This window comes from Procambarus clarkii, chromosome 16 (genome assembly GCF_040958095.1).
Source record: "Procambarus clarkii isolate CNS0578487 chromosome 16, FALCON_Pclarkii_2.0, whole genome shotgun sequence".
Lineage (NCBI taxonomy): Eukaryota > Metazoa > Arthropoda > Malacostraca > Decapoda > Cambaridae > Procambarus > Procambarus clarkii.
The window spans coordinates 29,527,384-29,543,435 of record NC_091165.1 but is presented as its reverse complement, the minus strand read 5'-3'; the positions used below and the strand labels follow the sequence as shown (position 1 = coordinate 29,543,435).

General features: G+C 38.3%; 1 protein-coding gene across 1 annotated transcript; it reads left to right on the top strand.

The window, feature by feature from the left end:
• Positions 1–6,339: 6,339 nt before the first annotated feature.
• LOC138365197 (uncharacterized) lies at positions 6,340–11,111 on the top strand. Its single transcript, XM_069325413.1, has 2 exons — positions 6,340–10,414; positions 10,910–11,111. Exon 1 carries the CDS (start codon positions 6,340–6,342, stop codon positions 9,349–9,351), a length of 3,012 nt encoding a protein of 1,003 aa, XP_069181514.1. The 3' UTR covers positions 9,352–10,414; positions 10,910–11,111.
• The last annotated feature ends 4,941 nt before the right edge of the window (positions 11,112–16,052 follow it).

Here is a 16,052-nt window from a genome sequence, read left to right as displayed (position 1 = left end):
GCTTCTGATAAATTTTTATTTCAGTATTTGAAAAGTGCAAATTGAAAAGGTCATTTCCAACCTTTTAGATTTATATTTCTGATGTTCATTAATTTGGACTGCTCGGTACAATCAACGGACTTGTATCTTACCTGGTCGGCATTCGATTCCCGAAGGTCGAAGTGATTGGGCACCAATTCTTTTCCCCTGTCCTCGTATCCCAGTTCCTTCCTCTCATTTGCCTTTCTGGTTCTTTATACTCACAATGACTTAGAGCTTTCTAGTGATATTTACTTCCTTCCTTGGACCCGTGCGACGACGCAATTACAGAAACACACACACACAAGGAAATGAGTTACAGCTCTGTTAGAAAGTGCTTCAACTATGTAATCACTTACAAACAGTCCCCTCGCTTCTCACTCCTCGTCATGCATTGAAATACTTCCCCGTGCAACACAATGCAACCCTCCTTCAGTTGCAAAATGTATACCTTTCAACAAGCAGGCGCTCCAGCGTGCACCTTAAAATCTGTCCACTCAGGCAGCAAATTGTGGGCCTAAGGGCACTATTTTCAATAAGCCATTTCGTAATTTTTGGCCATTATACAAGTGTACCTAAGACAGGATATACACTCTCGCTAGTCATGCTGTTGAATAACATGCGCTCACTAAACGAAGGTTCAAGTATGTGTGTTGAACTTGGATGTTCATGATTCCCTGGTTCCAGACGTAATTCCAGAACGTTATGTACACTCAACGATTGTGTGCACCTTAACTATACTCTTGTCAAGTGGGTAACGACTGACTACTTTCTCAGCAGTTGGTTATACGTGTGCCAGACGGATCCTCTTAATATCGAATATATATATATATATATATATATATATATATATATATATATATATATATATATATATATATATGGATTCGCCGACCACACTCAACCTGACACAATAAACTAAAATTTAAAACTATAAAATATTTTAAATGAAAATATCAGTTAAGGCAAATTAAATTGTTGACGTAATAACATAATATTGCAAGCGAGTATCATATTAAAATTGTGACAAAATGTGCTATTTTAGATTAAATATAAATATTTCCTCATATCAAGGTGTTTCTTTGATCATACTTCCAATAAAATATTTTCCGGAAAATTGCTTTGTTATCCGAAAAAAGTACAATAAAATTAGTTCCAAATGGTTCCTGAAATCATTGGCAAATGAGGCGTTATTGAAATGAGGCCATTTTATGGGAAAACACTCGTGATGCGTAAAATAACTGACGACAAAGGCCATTTTCATTTCCAAATCATCTATGATTCTACTGGGAAGAGTTTCCACTTAAAGGTTAATATATTTTAGACAAAACTACTTTTACCAACTTTATTTTATTCACACATTTAGTGTCGCTGAAGTGGTTGGTAAATCACTTTTATATTTCTATATTTGCTTGTCTTTTGTGGAGGGGGGTGTCACCTGTATGGTTAATGAGCATCTGTTAAGCTTAAGTTTGAGTATGTTTACCTACACCTATAAGAAAGAATATCTGTCCAAGGTTAGAGGCCAGACGTTTGGGGCTAGCCTCACCCAACTTTACAGGGGGAACTGTCTGGGGTACGAGACGAACATAGGCTGGTTAGAGTCACCAAAATTAAAGAGAGAACAGCATGCCACGGTGACACACTGGATGTGGGAAATTTTTACCCACCATATCTAATAATCATCTAAGAAATGTATAATTTCTATATCATATCTAAATCATATCAAAATCATATCTAAAATGTATCAAAATCATATAATGAATCTTTAAAGATTCATTATATAGCTTGATCCTGGATGACAATGGCACCATGAACACGTACTCAACAGGGGCCCTTTTGATGCCTACGTGACTTTGTACATGATCTCTCAAGGATCCAGAAGCTTCTAGAAGGACTTCTTAATTAAAAAACTATTGGAACATTGATTCAACATCCGGTAGGATTAAAAATCGAATCCTTAATAAGATTCAGTGGTACTTTCAAATACTACTTATAATCTTTAAATCTTATATCTAATTATATTATAATCACATCTTATCTTAATCATAAGTCTAGACTGTAAAAATAATCAATCAATATTCATTGCAAGCTACCTCTCAAGGGAGAGGGGGAAGGCTCTCGGGGGGCGAGAAGCGCCCACGACGATGCCTCGCGGCACTCCGCGTTTGTTTACAAATGAGTGAACAAGTGACTGATCCTTAGCGAACATTACCAGCTCAAGGACACCTTATCTAACATTTTTATCGCCAGTGAATACTCTCTAGAACTGGGGGAGTACCTGGACAATATCTACAAGGAAAATCCTAGAACATTCATAAAATAGAGTGTATAGTGGAGATCAGTGACACGGTTTCCTCCACCTTCATTCATAAACTTTTATCTCGAATCATTCTTCTGCAACTGCAGGATAATCACGTAGCAACGCTACCAGATCATCATACAGCAACGCTGTAGCAAAATATCGTGCCTAAACTCAACAAGAGAGTTAATCAGTCTGGCAAACTTGTCAGACAGGCACCCCGACTGGCAGAGAAGTATATTGAAGGTTATTTGGTATATGATTGGCCAATTGTATGCTTGTGTAGCTTTAATATCCTATAAATCTGTCTGTTGGTTAAAAAGCGAGGCTAAGCCTCACAAATCGGTACGTTTATTAAAATTATAGTGTAGCTGTGAATCTTATCCAAGCACTGAACCTCATGAGTGTCCATTCTGTCAGAAAAGAATTCAGCCTCAATAAGTAAAAACCTCATAAGTGTCCATATTGTTGGAAAAGATTCAGTCAAGCTAACTGTATAAAGTGAATATGTCTGCATATATATTTGAATATATAAATTAAGTTATCAATTGCTTGCTTAGTTATTTTTAAGTTATCATATAAGTTCATTTAATTGAATATAATTTCTAGTACTAAGTTAATAGTATTAAGACTACATTTAAGGTCATTTATTTATACTTTTACAATTTAATTTGTTGTTTATAGTATAAGAACATATTGGCTGTTAAGTTATGGTGCTAGGTTAGACTATGTATGTTTAAATCTCTGATTTAAACAGAGCCAGTGTTCAGTCAGATAACTGAATTTATCAAATCTTATCCTTGTATAAAATACAAGCTGATGTGAGATCCCTGTCTACAGGTGGACTGGAACTTCTATCAACAAGTCATTCACCCCACCTGTCCCTTACAGCCCACAGTTTGTCATTAGGAAAAGAGGATTTAGGATTTACAACCCTAGCTAGAGATTTTAATTGAATTAATTTGCAGACAGTAATTTTTTAATTTAGTTCAGTACAAGTCCCTGGTAGTCTCCTCTTATATCAATCCCAACAGGTTTTTCCCACATTAATGGTCCTTCGAACCTAGATAATAATGGTCCTTTATACCTAGATATTTATGATCATTCGTTTACCGAATATTTCAGTGCCAAATACATAAGAAACTTCTTGATTTTGCATTGGAATAATTCTTACATATTCTAGCCTAACCTAGCTATCAGCCAATGTTTATCATAGCTATATATCTAAGTAAACAAATAGTTTGCAGTGGCTTAAGCCACCATATCCATTAACTAGTAAGCATTCATAGTATTCATAGCATACTAATATTGTTTTGTGTTAAGAAACCACAGTACTTAAGTATATCAGTGTGACAGACACTGCACTGCATCTTAATCATAAATTACCAATTATCTACCTCATTGTGGTAACATTACATATATATTTAAGTGTATTATCTAGCATTATCTCTAATCTACTGATTTTCAGAGCTGCTCATTACATAATATTCTTTAAAAAAGTGTTATCATCACTGTAAGAGCATTCCTTACAATCTAACTATAATCAACTATATCATACCCTATATTACAGGTAAAACCAGTAGACATTCTACTGTATTTTATCTAACTATTATTATGGTAACAGATTTTGTAATAACTTTGCAAAAATAGTGCCATTTACTATTTTTAAAAAATTATTACAAGATTTACCAACTTGGTGCATTCGTGCATTCGGGTCACAAATCAAATTATTACAATACTTTTGATAATTGAACACCTGCTACAACCAGATTCCAGGGAGGAAATGAAGGACGATCTTTGGAATCATTACCTAAGTAGACAGGAAAGCTCATTTATCAAAATACATTAACATCATACATATTCATCAGAAAAAAGAGAAAAATCTCGGAATCTCCGAAACTCGGAAAAGGTCAAAATGGCTAACAGTATTCCACCAGCAGCTGAAACAGAAAAGAAAACGACACAAAGTGTCTAAAAAAATCACTTGAATCTACAGCCTACAGACCATTTAAATCAGGTGATAGACAAATGTCATCATCACTTGGCTACAATAGTCTACAATTGGGGATTAAGACCAATCTTAATCTCACATCACAATCTGAAAGGCTAACAGCCCATTGACAATGTCAATACAAATATTATCATCCATCTAAGATAACTATCTTAATCCAAGAATAAAGTCTTGATCACTTAATCTCATGCTTTCACTGGAGTGAAAGCAGCCTCAGAAAATCTGAAGTTAATCAAGCATCTCAAAGAGACTTACTTAATAGAAAAGGCAAAGCCGAGAAAAAAGCAAAAGCAAAATGCTTCATCACATCATGAATAATGTAGATACACATTATTACAGATACAATTCATCCTTTAAGGAAATCCTTGGAGGAGTACAAGTGTTACATGCTTGTATAACCTACTTCCATGTAATTGCTTACCTACAAGTGTTACATACTTGTAACAACATCTTATCACAAAGCCAAATCTTTGATGGACTTCGAGCTTACGTACAAAGATTACGAAGCCGAGGAAAACTTAGATCTCAAGAAAAAATCCCCAAAGGTGAATCCACGGACAAGAACAAAAATGTCCAAAATGGCAGTCAAAAATCAAGGCAACAAAACTCCTCTTCTGCAAAGTGGAAACAGAATAATGTTGGCTCTTATGCTATATCCCCCACAGTTAACAGAACTGTAGGAAACCAAGCTCCTAAGACAGATAAGACAAAAGGAGCTACAAGTGCCCCAAAATGTTTATTCTGTCAAGAAGCACATACCATTTATCAATGCACAGTTTATGAAGGCCGTGCCAGTCGAATCGATCGACTGAAATCTCTGAACAGGTGCATCCGTTGTCTACGGAAGCACGATACTAGTGAGTGTATCACTCAATTGCAGAACTGCCAATATTGTCATAAAAGTGTACATCACACAGCACTCTGTGGTGATATTAACACTCAATCCAGATCACAGACTTCCAATAATCAACATGCATCTCAGGCAAAGCCCAAAGATGATAATACCACAACAGCCGTACAATTCTGTACAGTAATGAGCAATGTCAACGACTTGGATACAGAAATTGTTACAGCAGCCATATTGCCTACTGCACAGCTAGAACTATGCAATCAAGGAATTTGTATTCCAACTAGAGGCTTTTTTGATCAAGGGTCACAGAAAACCTTTATCAGTAAAAAGATGGCAGAAGATTTACAACTTAAATCTTCAAAGCAAGTATCTACATCTATATCAGGGTTTTTTACTAATTCTGGTCGTAGAACCTTTCCAGTAGTAAAACTCAATGTCTGTCTAGGTACATCCCAAAGGACAGTAGAAGCCATAGTAGTTGATAAAATTCCTACTGAAATGGAAGTGACTGGTCTGACAGCAACTATTAAATTCCTAAAAGAAGAAGGAATCCAATTAGCAGATCCTCTACTCGATTCTGACTACATAGGGGATATCGGAATCCTGATTGGAGCTGACTACTATCATCGATTCATTCTGGGATCAGAAGAATCTATGGGTATGAATATACTCAAATCAGCAGGAGGCATATTGATGACAGGACCTATACTAGATCTTGAACCTTCAACTCCTGAAAAATCACATCATACAGAAACGGTAATAGTGGCATGACTAGGCAAAGAACAGTCACCACTTAAAATCCCCCACATGATTGATGATGGATTGGAATCTGTACCTCAATTGTGGGAACTTGATGCCATAGGAATAATTCCTGAACAACCAAGTCCTGATGATGTCTGTGCATACAATCAGTACTTAGAAACTGTACAGTACTATGATGGACAGTACTGGGTAAGGCTACCATGGAAAATCAACCATAAAACCTTACCTACCAATTATCACATGGCTTACAGTCAATTTAAATCTCAATTAGCAAAGCTAAGAAAAAGGCCTGAGCATTTAAAACTCTATCATGAGATTATTGCTCAACAATTAAAGAATAAATTCATCGAAGTCGTGAAACATGACAATACGCAAATAGGCCATTTTTTGCCACACATGGCTGTAATGAGAGAATCAAAAACGACTCCTTTACGGATAGTTTTTAATTGTAGCTCTAAATCTGGACCCCAAGGAACCAGTCTAAATGATTGTTTGCAAACAGGTCCAAGTCTAACTCAGAAATTGTATGACATACTGTTGAAGTTTAGACTTAACAAATATGCGTATTCAGCAGATATAAGTAAGGCCTTTCTAAGAGTTGGCTTGCAGGAAGAAGATAGAGACTTCACTAAGTTTCTATGGGTAGAGAACCCAGAAGATGTCAATAGTCCTGTAGTGACTTTCAGATTCTCTTCAGTTCTTTTCGGCGCGACAAGCAGTCCATTTCTGTTGCAAGCAACTCTAGATACTCATCTGAAGAAATCATCAAGTCCCTGTAAGACTGAAATCAGTCAAAATCTATATGTAGATAATTTTCAAGGGACAGTTAACAGTACTACTGAACTGTTACAATTATATCAAGAGGCCAACAAGGAGCTACAAGGTGCCAACATGCCACTACAATCTTGGGCCTCTAATAATGCAACATTGAATAATCAAATAGCAAGAGATTACCCTGAATATCACGTACCAGAATCACAAAAGGTGTTAGGTATGGATTGGGATTTAATCTCGGACACAATATCGATCAAATCTGTGCCAGTAAATTACATCATCACAACAAAAAGGGATTTGCTTTCACAAGTTAGCAAAGTATTCGACCCACTGGGTCTACTAAATCCTTTGACTATCAAGTGGCGTTTATTGGTGCAACAAGCATGGAAGGCTAAGGTTGGTTGGGATGATCCACTACCAATCCAGTTACAAAAAGCTTGGATGGAAGTGGCTCAAGAACAAACTTTAGTTGAAAAGATAATCTTTCCGAGACACATAGTCGAGGAAAATGAAGAAGTATCACTACATGTATTCGCAGACTCGTCAGCCAAAGCTTTTGGAGCTTGTGCTTACTTAGTGACTTCTAATCAATCATATCTTATCACCTCTAAGGCCAGAGTCGCTCCATTAAAAAAGAGGACTTTGCCTCAGATGGAACTAACAGCACTGCTAACTGGAACACGCTTAGCAGTGCATATCAAACAAGTCTTGTCTACCATGAACATCAAAGATGTCATTATATGGTCTGACAATGAAGCTGTCTTACAATGGGTACGAAACGACAACTGTCCAACTCCATATGTAAAAAATCGCGTCTCGGAAATTAAAGAAATTTCCGCAGGCTTTCAATTGTTGCATGTACCAACAAAGGATAATCCAGCTGATCTCTTATCAAGAGGTATGACATTTAAACAGTTTGCAAAGGCAGATATTTGGTTTCATGGGCCTCGATGGTTAGTGAATGGTAGTTGGCCTGAACAAAAGCCACACGTCATTACGACACAAACCATAACTACCACCAGGCAGCAAGCTCAAATATCAGTCTTGGATTGTACTCGTTACTCCTCGCTCATCAAATTAATCAATGTAACACAGAACGTGTTTCATTATCTCAGGAAAAAAGGTATAAAATACACTTTTCCTGATGCACTTATCTATTGGGTAAGACAAGCCCAGAGAGAAACTTATGGGAATAACTATGAAAATCTTCCGCATAAGTTAAAACACAATCTCGGTCTGTGGATAGACCAAGAAAATCACAACATTCTGCGTTGTGGAGGGAGACTTAAACACGCAGATATCAATCTAGATACGGTGCATCCATGGCTTTTACCAAAAAATCATTGGATCACAAGGTTGATTGTGTTGCATACACATCAACAAATCATCAAACATGGAGGAGTGTTAGACACACTCACACAAATCAGACAGCAGTACTGGATTCCTCAGGGAAGACAGTCAGTCAAATCAATCTTGAAGAATTGCATGATATGCCGAAGGTACGATGCAAGAACTTGCTCTTATCCAGGGCCACCACCCCTGCCAAAGGAACGAGTGGTCCATCTACAACCTTTCGAAACGACAGGAGTAGATTATACAGGAGCAATATATCTAACAGGGACTGCAGATAAGCAACCTATCAAGGCATACATCTGTCTGTTCACCTGTGCTACCACCAGGGCAGTACATCTAGAGGTAACACCCGATATGACTGCTCAATCATTTATTCAAGCTTTCCGCAGATTCGCAGCACGCCGATCATGCCCTAAGCTGATGATTTCAGATAACGGAGCAAACTTGGTAGCTGGAGAAGCGTGTCTACGGGAAATCTGTTCCCATCCTGCAGTTACTTCCACACTGGAACAGCGTCATTGCAGATGGAAATTTATCCCTCCGAGAGCCCCATGGCACGGAGGATTTTATGAACGGTTAATAGGAACTGTAAAAAGATCCTTGAGAAAATCTCTACACCGTCAGAAAATCAATCTTCAAGAACTCCAGACAGTAATCACGGAAATAGAATCAAGGGTGAATAACCGGCCGTTGACTTACTTGTCTGAGGATCCTACTCAACATGAGCCATTAAGTCCTGCCCACCTAATGTATGGAAGACTTCTGACTCCAGTACCATCTCTAGTGGATGATGAGATCAGAGATCCCTCATATGTGGGTCAGAGCGAGTTGGTTCAGGGGTATAAGCATCTGTCCAGCATAATCCAAAAATGGAATGATGTTTGGACAAAAGAATATCTTACATCTCTACGAGAACATCACTATGGGGCCAATGTCCCACATAATATAGCTAATCTCCAACCTGGCGATATTGTCTTGGTAGACAGTGATGGCTCTAGGGCTGACTGGCCATTAGGTAAAGTTGTCTCAGTCCATCCAGATAGTCAGGGGATTTTGAGAATAGTCAAAATCCTGTCTAAAGGAACAACTTCCCTGAAGACATTGGACAAACTCATCCACATGGAATCAGTGAGCCAGCTGCAGTTAGATCCTGAGAGACCTCAAGACACTCTAACTCCACAAGACCCACAGACTCCTAACAGACACAATCGTCCACAACGGACAGCAGCAGAAAAGTGCAAGCAAAATCTGCACTTGTATTATCAATCCAATGGAGAGTAAATAAATACATATGGTTACTATTGTCCTAAGTATTGGACTCTGTGCCAGTTCTCTCCCTCTGGAAGATGTGGGAAATTTTTACCCACCATATCTAATAATCATCTAAGAAATGTATAATTTCTATATCATATCTAAATCATATCAAAATCATATCTAAAATGTATCAAAATCATATAATGAATCTTTAAAGATTCATTATATAGCTTGATCCTGGATGACAATGGCACCATGAACACGTACTCAACAGGGGCCCTTTTGATGCCTACGTGACTTTGTACATGATCTCTCAAGGATCCAGAAGCTTCTAGAAGGACTTCTTAATTAAAAAACTATTGGAACATTGATTCAACATCCGGTAGGATTAAAAATCGAATCCTTAATAAGATTCAGTGGTACTTTCAAATACTACTTATAATCTTTAAATCTTATATCTAATTATATTATAATCACATCTTATCTTAATCATAAGTCTAGACTGTAAAAATAATCAATCAATATTCATTGCAAGCTACCTCTCAAGGGAGAGGGGGAAGGCTCTCGGGGGGCGAGAAGCGCCCACGACGATGCCTCGCGGCACTCCGCGTTTGTTTACAAATGAGTGAACAAGTGACTGATCCTTAGCGAACATTACCAGCTCAAGGACACCTTATCTAACATTTTTATCGCCAGTGAATACTCTCTAGAACTGGGGGAGTACCTGGACAATATCTACAAGGAAAATCCTAGAACATTCATAAAATAGAGTGTATAGTGGAGATCAGTGACACGGTTTCCTCCACCTTCATTCATAAACTTTTATCTCGAATCATTCTTCTGCAACTGCAGGATAATCACGTAGCAACGCTACCAGATCATCATACAGCAACGCTGTAGCAAAATATCGTGCCTAAACTCAACAAGAGAGTTAATCAGTCTGGCAAACTTGTCAGACAGGCACCCCGACTGGCAGAGAAGTATATTGAAGGTTATTTGGTATATGATTGGCCAATTGTATGCTTGTGTAGCTTTAATATCCTATAAATCTGTCTGTTGGTTAAAAAGCGAGGCTAAGCCTCACAAATCGGTACGTTTATTAAAATTATAGTGTAGCTGTGAATCTTATCCAAGCACTGAACCTCATGAGTGTCCATTCTGTCAGAAAAGAATTCAGCCTCAATAAGTAAAAACCTCATAAGTGTCCATATTGTTGGAAAAGATTCAGTCAAGCTAACTGTATAAAGTGAATATGTCTGCATATATATTTGAATATATAAATTAAGTTATCAATTGCTTGCTTAGTTATTTTTAAGTTATCATATAAGTTCATTTAATTGAATATAATTTCTAGTACTAAGTTAATAGTATTAAGACTACATTTAAGGTCATTTATTTATACTTTTACAATTTAATTTGTTGTTTATAGTATAAGAACATATTGGCTGTTAAGTTATGGTGCTAGGTTAGACTATGTATGTTTAAATCTCTGATTTAAACAGAGCCAGTGTTCAGTCAGATAACTGAATTTATCAAATCTTATCCTTGTATAAAATACAAGCTGATGTGAGATCCCTGTCTACAGGTGGACTGGAACTTCTATCAACAAGTCATTCACCCCACCTGTCCCTTACAGCCCACAGTTTGTCATTAGGAAAAGAGGATTTAGGATTTACAACCCTAGCTAGAGATTTTAATTGAATTAATTTGCAGACAGTAATTTTTTAATTTAGTTCAGTACAAGTCCCTGGTAGTCTCCTCTTATATCAATCCCAACAGGTTTTTCCCACACTGACCCCCCCATGACGATTTTTGCAAGTATTTTGAAAACAAAAAATTAAATAATTATATTTTTCCTCACACTAATATAAAACCTAATTCACTGATCTCGGGAAAATAAACAAATTGTATAGTTATTCATACTTTGGCTGTAACACCATAAACATGCAACTTCAACACAGTCCATAGCTCACCTCTCGCATCCCAATTCCTACCGAAAGCCGACTTACCACCATCAGAGTCAAATAAAACGGGTTATTATTATATTTTTAAATACTTCACGAAATTAGGCTAACCCCTCAAGCAGAACCACCCAAATACGTAATAGGAAACAATTATATTATTGTTATATGAGAGACAAAGAGATGGATAGTCAGCAAAAAGACACAGACAGACACAGACTAATCAGAAGGAGATAGAGACAGGACGAGAAAGAGACAGAGACAAAAATACAGACAGTTACAGAGACATTCAGTGACAGACACACAGAAACAGAGAGAGACGGGAAGACAAACAGGATAAACAGTGATATACAGACAACAACACGGAGACACTGACAGAGACAAAGACACAGATAGAGACAGAGAAAGAAAGAAAAAAAAGAGAAGGAAGGAAGTTAGAAGAGAGGGATAGAGAGAGATGGGGGGGGGAAGGAAGAAAGAAAGAAGGAGAGACAGGAAGATTAGTGACCTCTCCCTATATAATTAGCATATAGTAGAATTAGCATATAGTATAAACTCACCCACTACAACTGGCATATCATGTGAGCTCTGCTTCACCCTTAAACCCTCCAGATGAATCAATAAACACCCTCAAAATAAATTATCCTGAGTGCAATGATATGAAATATTGCATCATAGCTAAATCGTCAAGAGAAATCAATGTTATTGTGATTTGAGGTCATTACTACTACGACCACTGGAGGCTCCTTGGAGGTAGTAATGATCGGTGCGTACTTGTTAATCGGATTATAGAAGCAGTTGAGGATAACAATCTTAGTAATGTCAGCTGGAACAATCGGTTATCGAAGCTATTTGCATCGATTATCTATAGCCAAGATAGCCTGAGAGTCAAACATCAGACATGAACGAAGTTTATATATATATATATATATATATATATATATATATATATATATATATATATATATATATATATATATATATTTATATATATATATATATATATATATATATATATATATATATATATATATATATATATATATAATAATAATTTTTGAGCGTTTTACCATTAATTTATTTACTAGAGAAGGGTAATTATTAGGATGAAAGCTTTACCCAGAATAATTTATATATTTTACGACATCTTAAGAAAAAAGAGCTGATATCTTAGAACATATTTAAGACGAGTGTGGAAATTACTCAACCAGGTCTCAGCCTACCTAAACCGCTGCTTGTCACGGATACACACAGACGGCTGGGAAAGGACTAACGAGGAACAGGTCGTCAAACACACTTTCCTTCTGCTATAGAGAAGAAGCAAAGAGAGTGGTCTACCCTTACCACTTTCATCAACGTCAAAATGTGCTCCGTCTTGTTGACCAGATCACACACTAGAAGGTGAAGAGACGACGACGTTTCGGTCCGTCCTGGACCATTCTCAAGTCTATTGTGAGAATAAATCGACTTGAGAATGGTCCAGGACGGACCGAAACAACGTCGTCGTCCCTTCACATTCTAGTCTGTGATCTGGTCAACATACTTTAGCCACGTTATTGTGACTCATCGTACTCCGCCTTGGCTTGGAACGTCCGTCGCTAATCAAGCCACTGATTGGGGGGTGTTCTGGGGGGAGTGGGTTGTCCTGGGGGGGTGGGTGGATGGCTCTGGAGGTCCTGTGTGGCTAGGAGCAGAGTCAGGAGGGGGGGAGAGAAGCTGGGGAAGGGGGAAGGAAACGCTATAGAGAAGGACAAGCTGGGGGCCAGGAGGACAAGCTAGGAAGGAGGAAATACTGAGGGAGTCTAAGAAGCTGTTGAGGGGTTATGGGTAACTAAGGAGAGGGGGAAGGAGGAAGAGGGGGCGTTATGAGGGAGGGGGAAGAAGAGAAGTACACTTACGGAAGAAGAAAATGAGAAAAACAATGCAAATGAGAGGAAAAAACAATTTAGATAAAGGAGAAAAAGTGTAGAAAAGATTACCTTGTAGAAAGAAACAGTAAAGAGAAGGAAGAAAGAAGAGATGATTAAAATTAATAATGAATAAATGAGTATATACAAGGAAGGGAAGAGAGGAAGGGGTAAGGAAAATATTTGGTAAATAGGAGGAATAAACAGGAATGACAAATGGCAAGATCAGAACGATAGTGCACAGTGCACCTCAGTGTAAACAGGAAAAGGAGGTGCACAGACGGTGCAGGAGAAAGACAATCGGTGCAGGAAGAGTTTGAGTAGTACAGAAAGACGTTGTCCGGTACAAGGGATGATGAACGGTACAGGGGATTTTTTTTTTTTTTTTTTTTTGCAGGGATATTCCTGCGTGGGCCCTAAGCCTCTGGCTGGCCCAGTAAAGTACAGGGGATGGTGAACGGTACAGGGGGATAGTGAAGAGCGACGGTGTACCATGTACCAGGTGTACTAGGGACCAGGTGTACCATGTACCAGGTGTACTAGGGACCAGGTGTACCATGTACCAGGTGTACTAGGGACCAGGTGTACTAGGGACCAGGTGTACTAGGGACCAGGTGTACTAGGGACCAGGTGTACTAGGGACCAGGTGTACTAGGGGCCAGGTGTACTAGGGACCAGGTGTACTAGGGACTGCAGGAGGAGAAACGAAGTGGAAGACAAAGCTTGAATAAAAATAGGTAAAAAGTCTCAAGAAAAAGTCAGTGTTGCAGGTGGGGAAGATCAGTGTTGCAGGTGGGGGAGATCAGTGTTGCAGGTGGGGGAGATCAGTGTCCCCCACCTTCCCCCCCCCCCCACCTCTCATATTGCAGACACTGCAAATGTTGAAAATATCAGTTATTGTGCAACATTTGAAGAGTGTCCCCGCTTCCTGAAAGCGTCCAGAGTATATTGAGGAAGGAAGCTGTTCAATTGAACATCAAACTCACATTTTAGCCATATATATGATCGTTCCTTGAACAAGGGGAGGCGCGTTTCACAGGAGGAAATTGAAGACTTAACTGGTGCATAGTTCGAGAAGCCTTCAAGGGTCAGCATGTATTCATTGTTGCATGCAATGAGGAGATACAGCAGGTAAAACATATATATATGTGGACTTTGGCAAAGAAGCCGACGCAACCATTGGCCAGAATATAGAAGAAAAAAACATTACTGACAATTGGAGACTGTTTGCATGAGAGGCGGGAGGGGGGGGGGGGAAAGGCTGACTGTTCAATTGAAAATTCTCGTTGCCATCGGCGCTATTGAGTAGTTGAGGGCATTGGAGACTCCGTTACCACTGCTGTTAGCTTTCACTTTGTGTATTCCTTTTTTGTTGGTTCACGATAATTGAGTTTGGAAGCCATTGTGTACGTTTGGGGGGTTTATATAATAATGTTTGTATTTCTGCCATAAGTTGTGTATATTATGTTTGGGTGACCTAACTCACCGACCTTACTCGCTCCCTCTATTGTTTACCTCGTTCACGACAAGGTCATTTCACTTGACCTTGTTAAGGTGAGAGAGATATAGAGGTGTAAGGTGAAAATGCAATATCTGGAAACGCCGGAGTTGATATCTAATAAACATTTGACCATAACTATCATAACTATAAACTTTGATATCTAACAAACATTTGACCATAACTTAGGTTCTCATTCATCCGTTTCATGAGGGAAAGGAAAAATACAGAAAATCATCTGTTGCTATATAGACAGAAATCACAATAGCCTGATTTATCAAGTGAACAAACCCACGAGGGCCGTGATGGTAGGACGTAGGTTCGAACCCTCATCACGGCCCTTGTGGATTTGTTTATCTGCTGCTGAGTTTATCAAGATGATGTTACACTACAGTGTTTATACTGTATACTGTTTACTGACTGAGTAATGTCAGTCAGTAACATTCAAATTAATCCCTATGTTATTATTTCAGTGTACCAGTGTACCCAGCCGACAGCACAGACCTCAATTATACAGTTTATCGCGCGCGCGCGCGTGTGTGTGTACTCTCCTAGTTGTACTCTCTTAGCTGTGCTTGTGGGAGTTGAGCTTTGGCTCTTTGGCCAGTGTGTGTGGGTGTGTGTGTGTGTGTGTGTGTGTGTGTGTGTGTGTGTGTGTGTGTGTGTGTGTGTGTGTGTGTGTGTGTGTGTGTGTGTATGTGTGTGTGTGTGTATTTACTATTTATATTTACTATTTGTATCTGCAGCATCGAGATAATTAGCTCTTGGACCCCGCCTTTCTATGTGTGCGTGTGCGTTTGTGTATGTGTATACATATACGTGGTGACTAATCCTTCCTTTCACTTGAATTTTTCATTATTTTGACACAGAAGCTCCATTAACCAGCACATGTATTCTTATGGATTTCCACACAATAGAACACCAGAAGGAACATGTGTGGTGTTTGCAATATGTGTGTGTGTGTGTGTGTGTGTGTGTGTGTGTGTGTGTGTGTGTGTGTGTGTGTGTGTGTGTGTGTGTGTGTGAGTGAGATGCAGTAATGTGTCATGTGCTTAGGTCTGTTTAATCATGGATGACGTATCGCTTAATATAGGCATCATCTCGCCTCTCCTCACAAAGCGAAGGCACATAACCCTATACATATATATTCAGGGGATGTATATATATATATATATATATATATATATATATATATATATATATATATATATATATATATATATATATATGTCGTACCTAGTAGCCAGAACGCACTTCTCAGCCTACTATGCAAGGCCCGATTTGCCTAATAAGCCAAGTTTTCCTGAATTAATATATTTTCTCTAATTTTTTCTTATGAAATAATAAAGCTATCAATTTCAT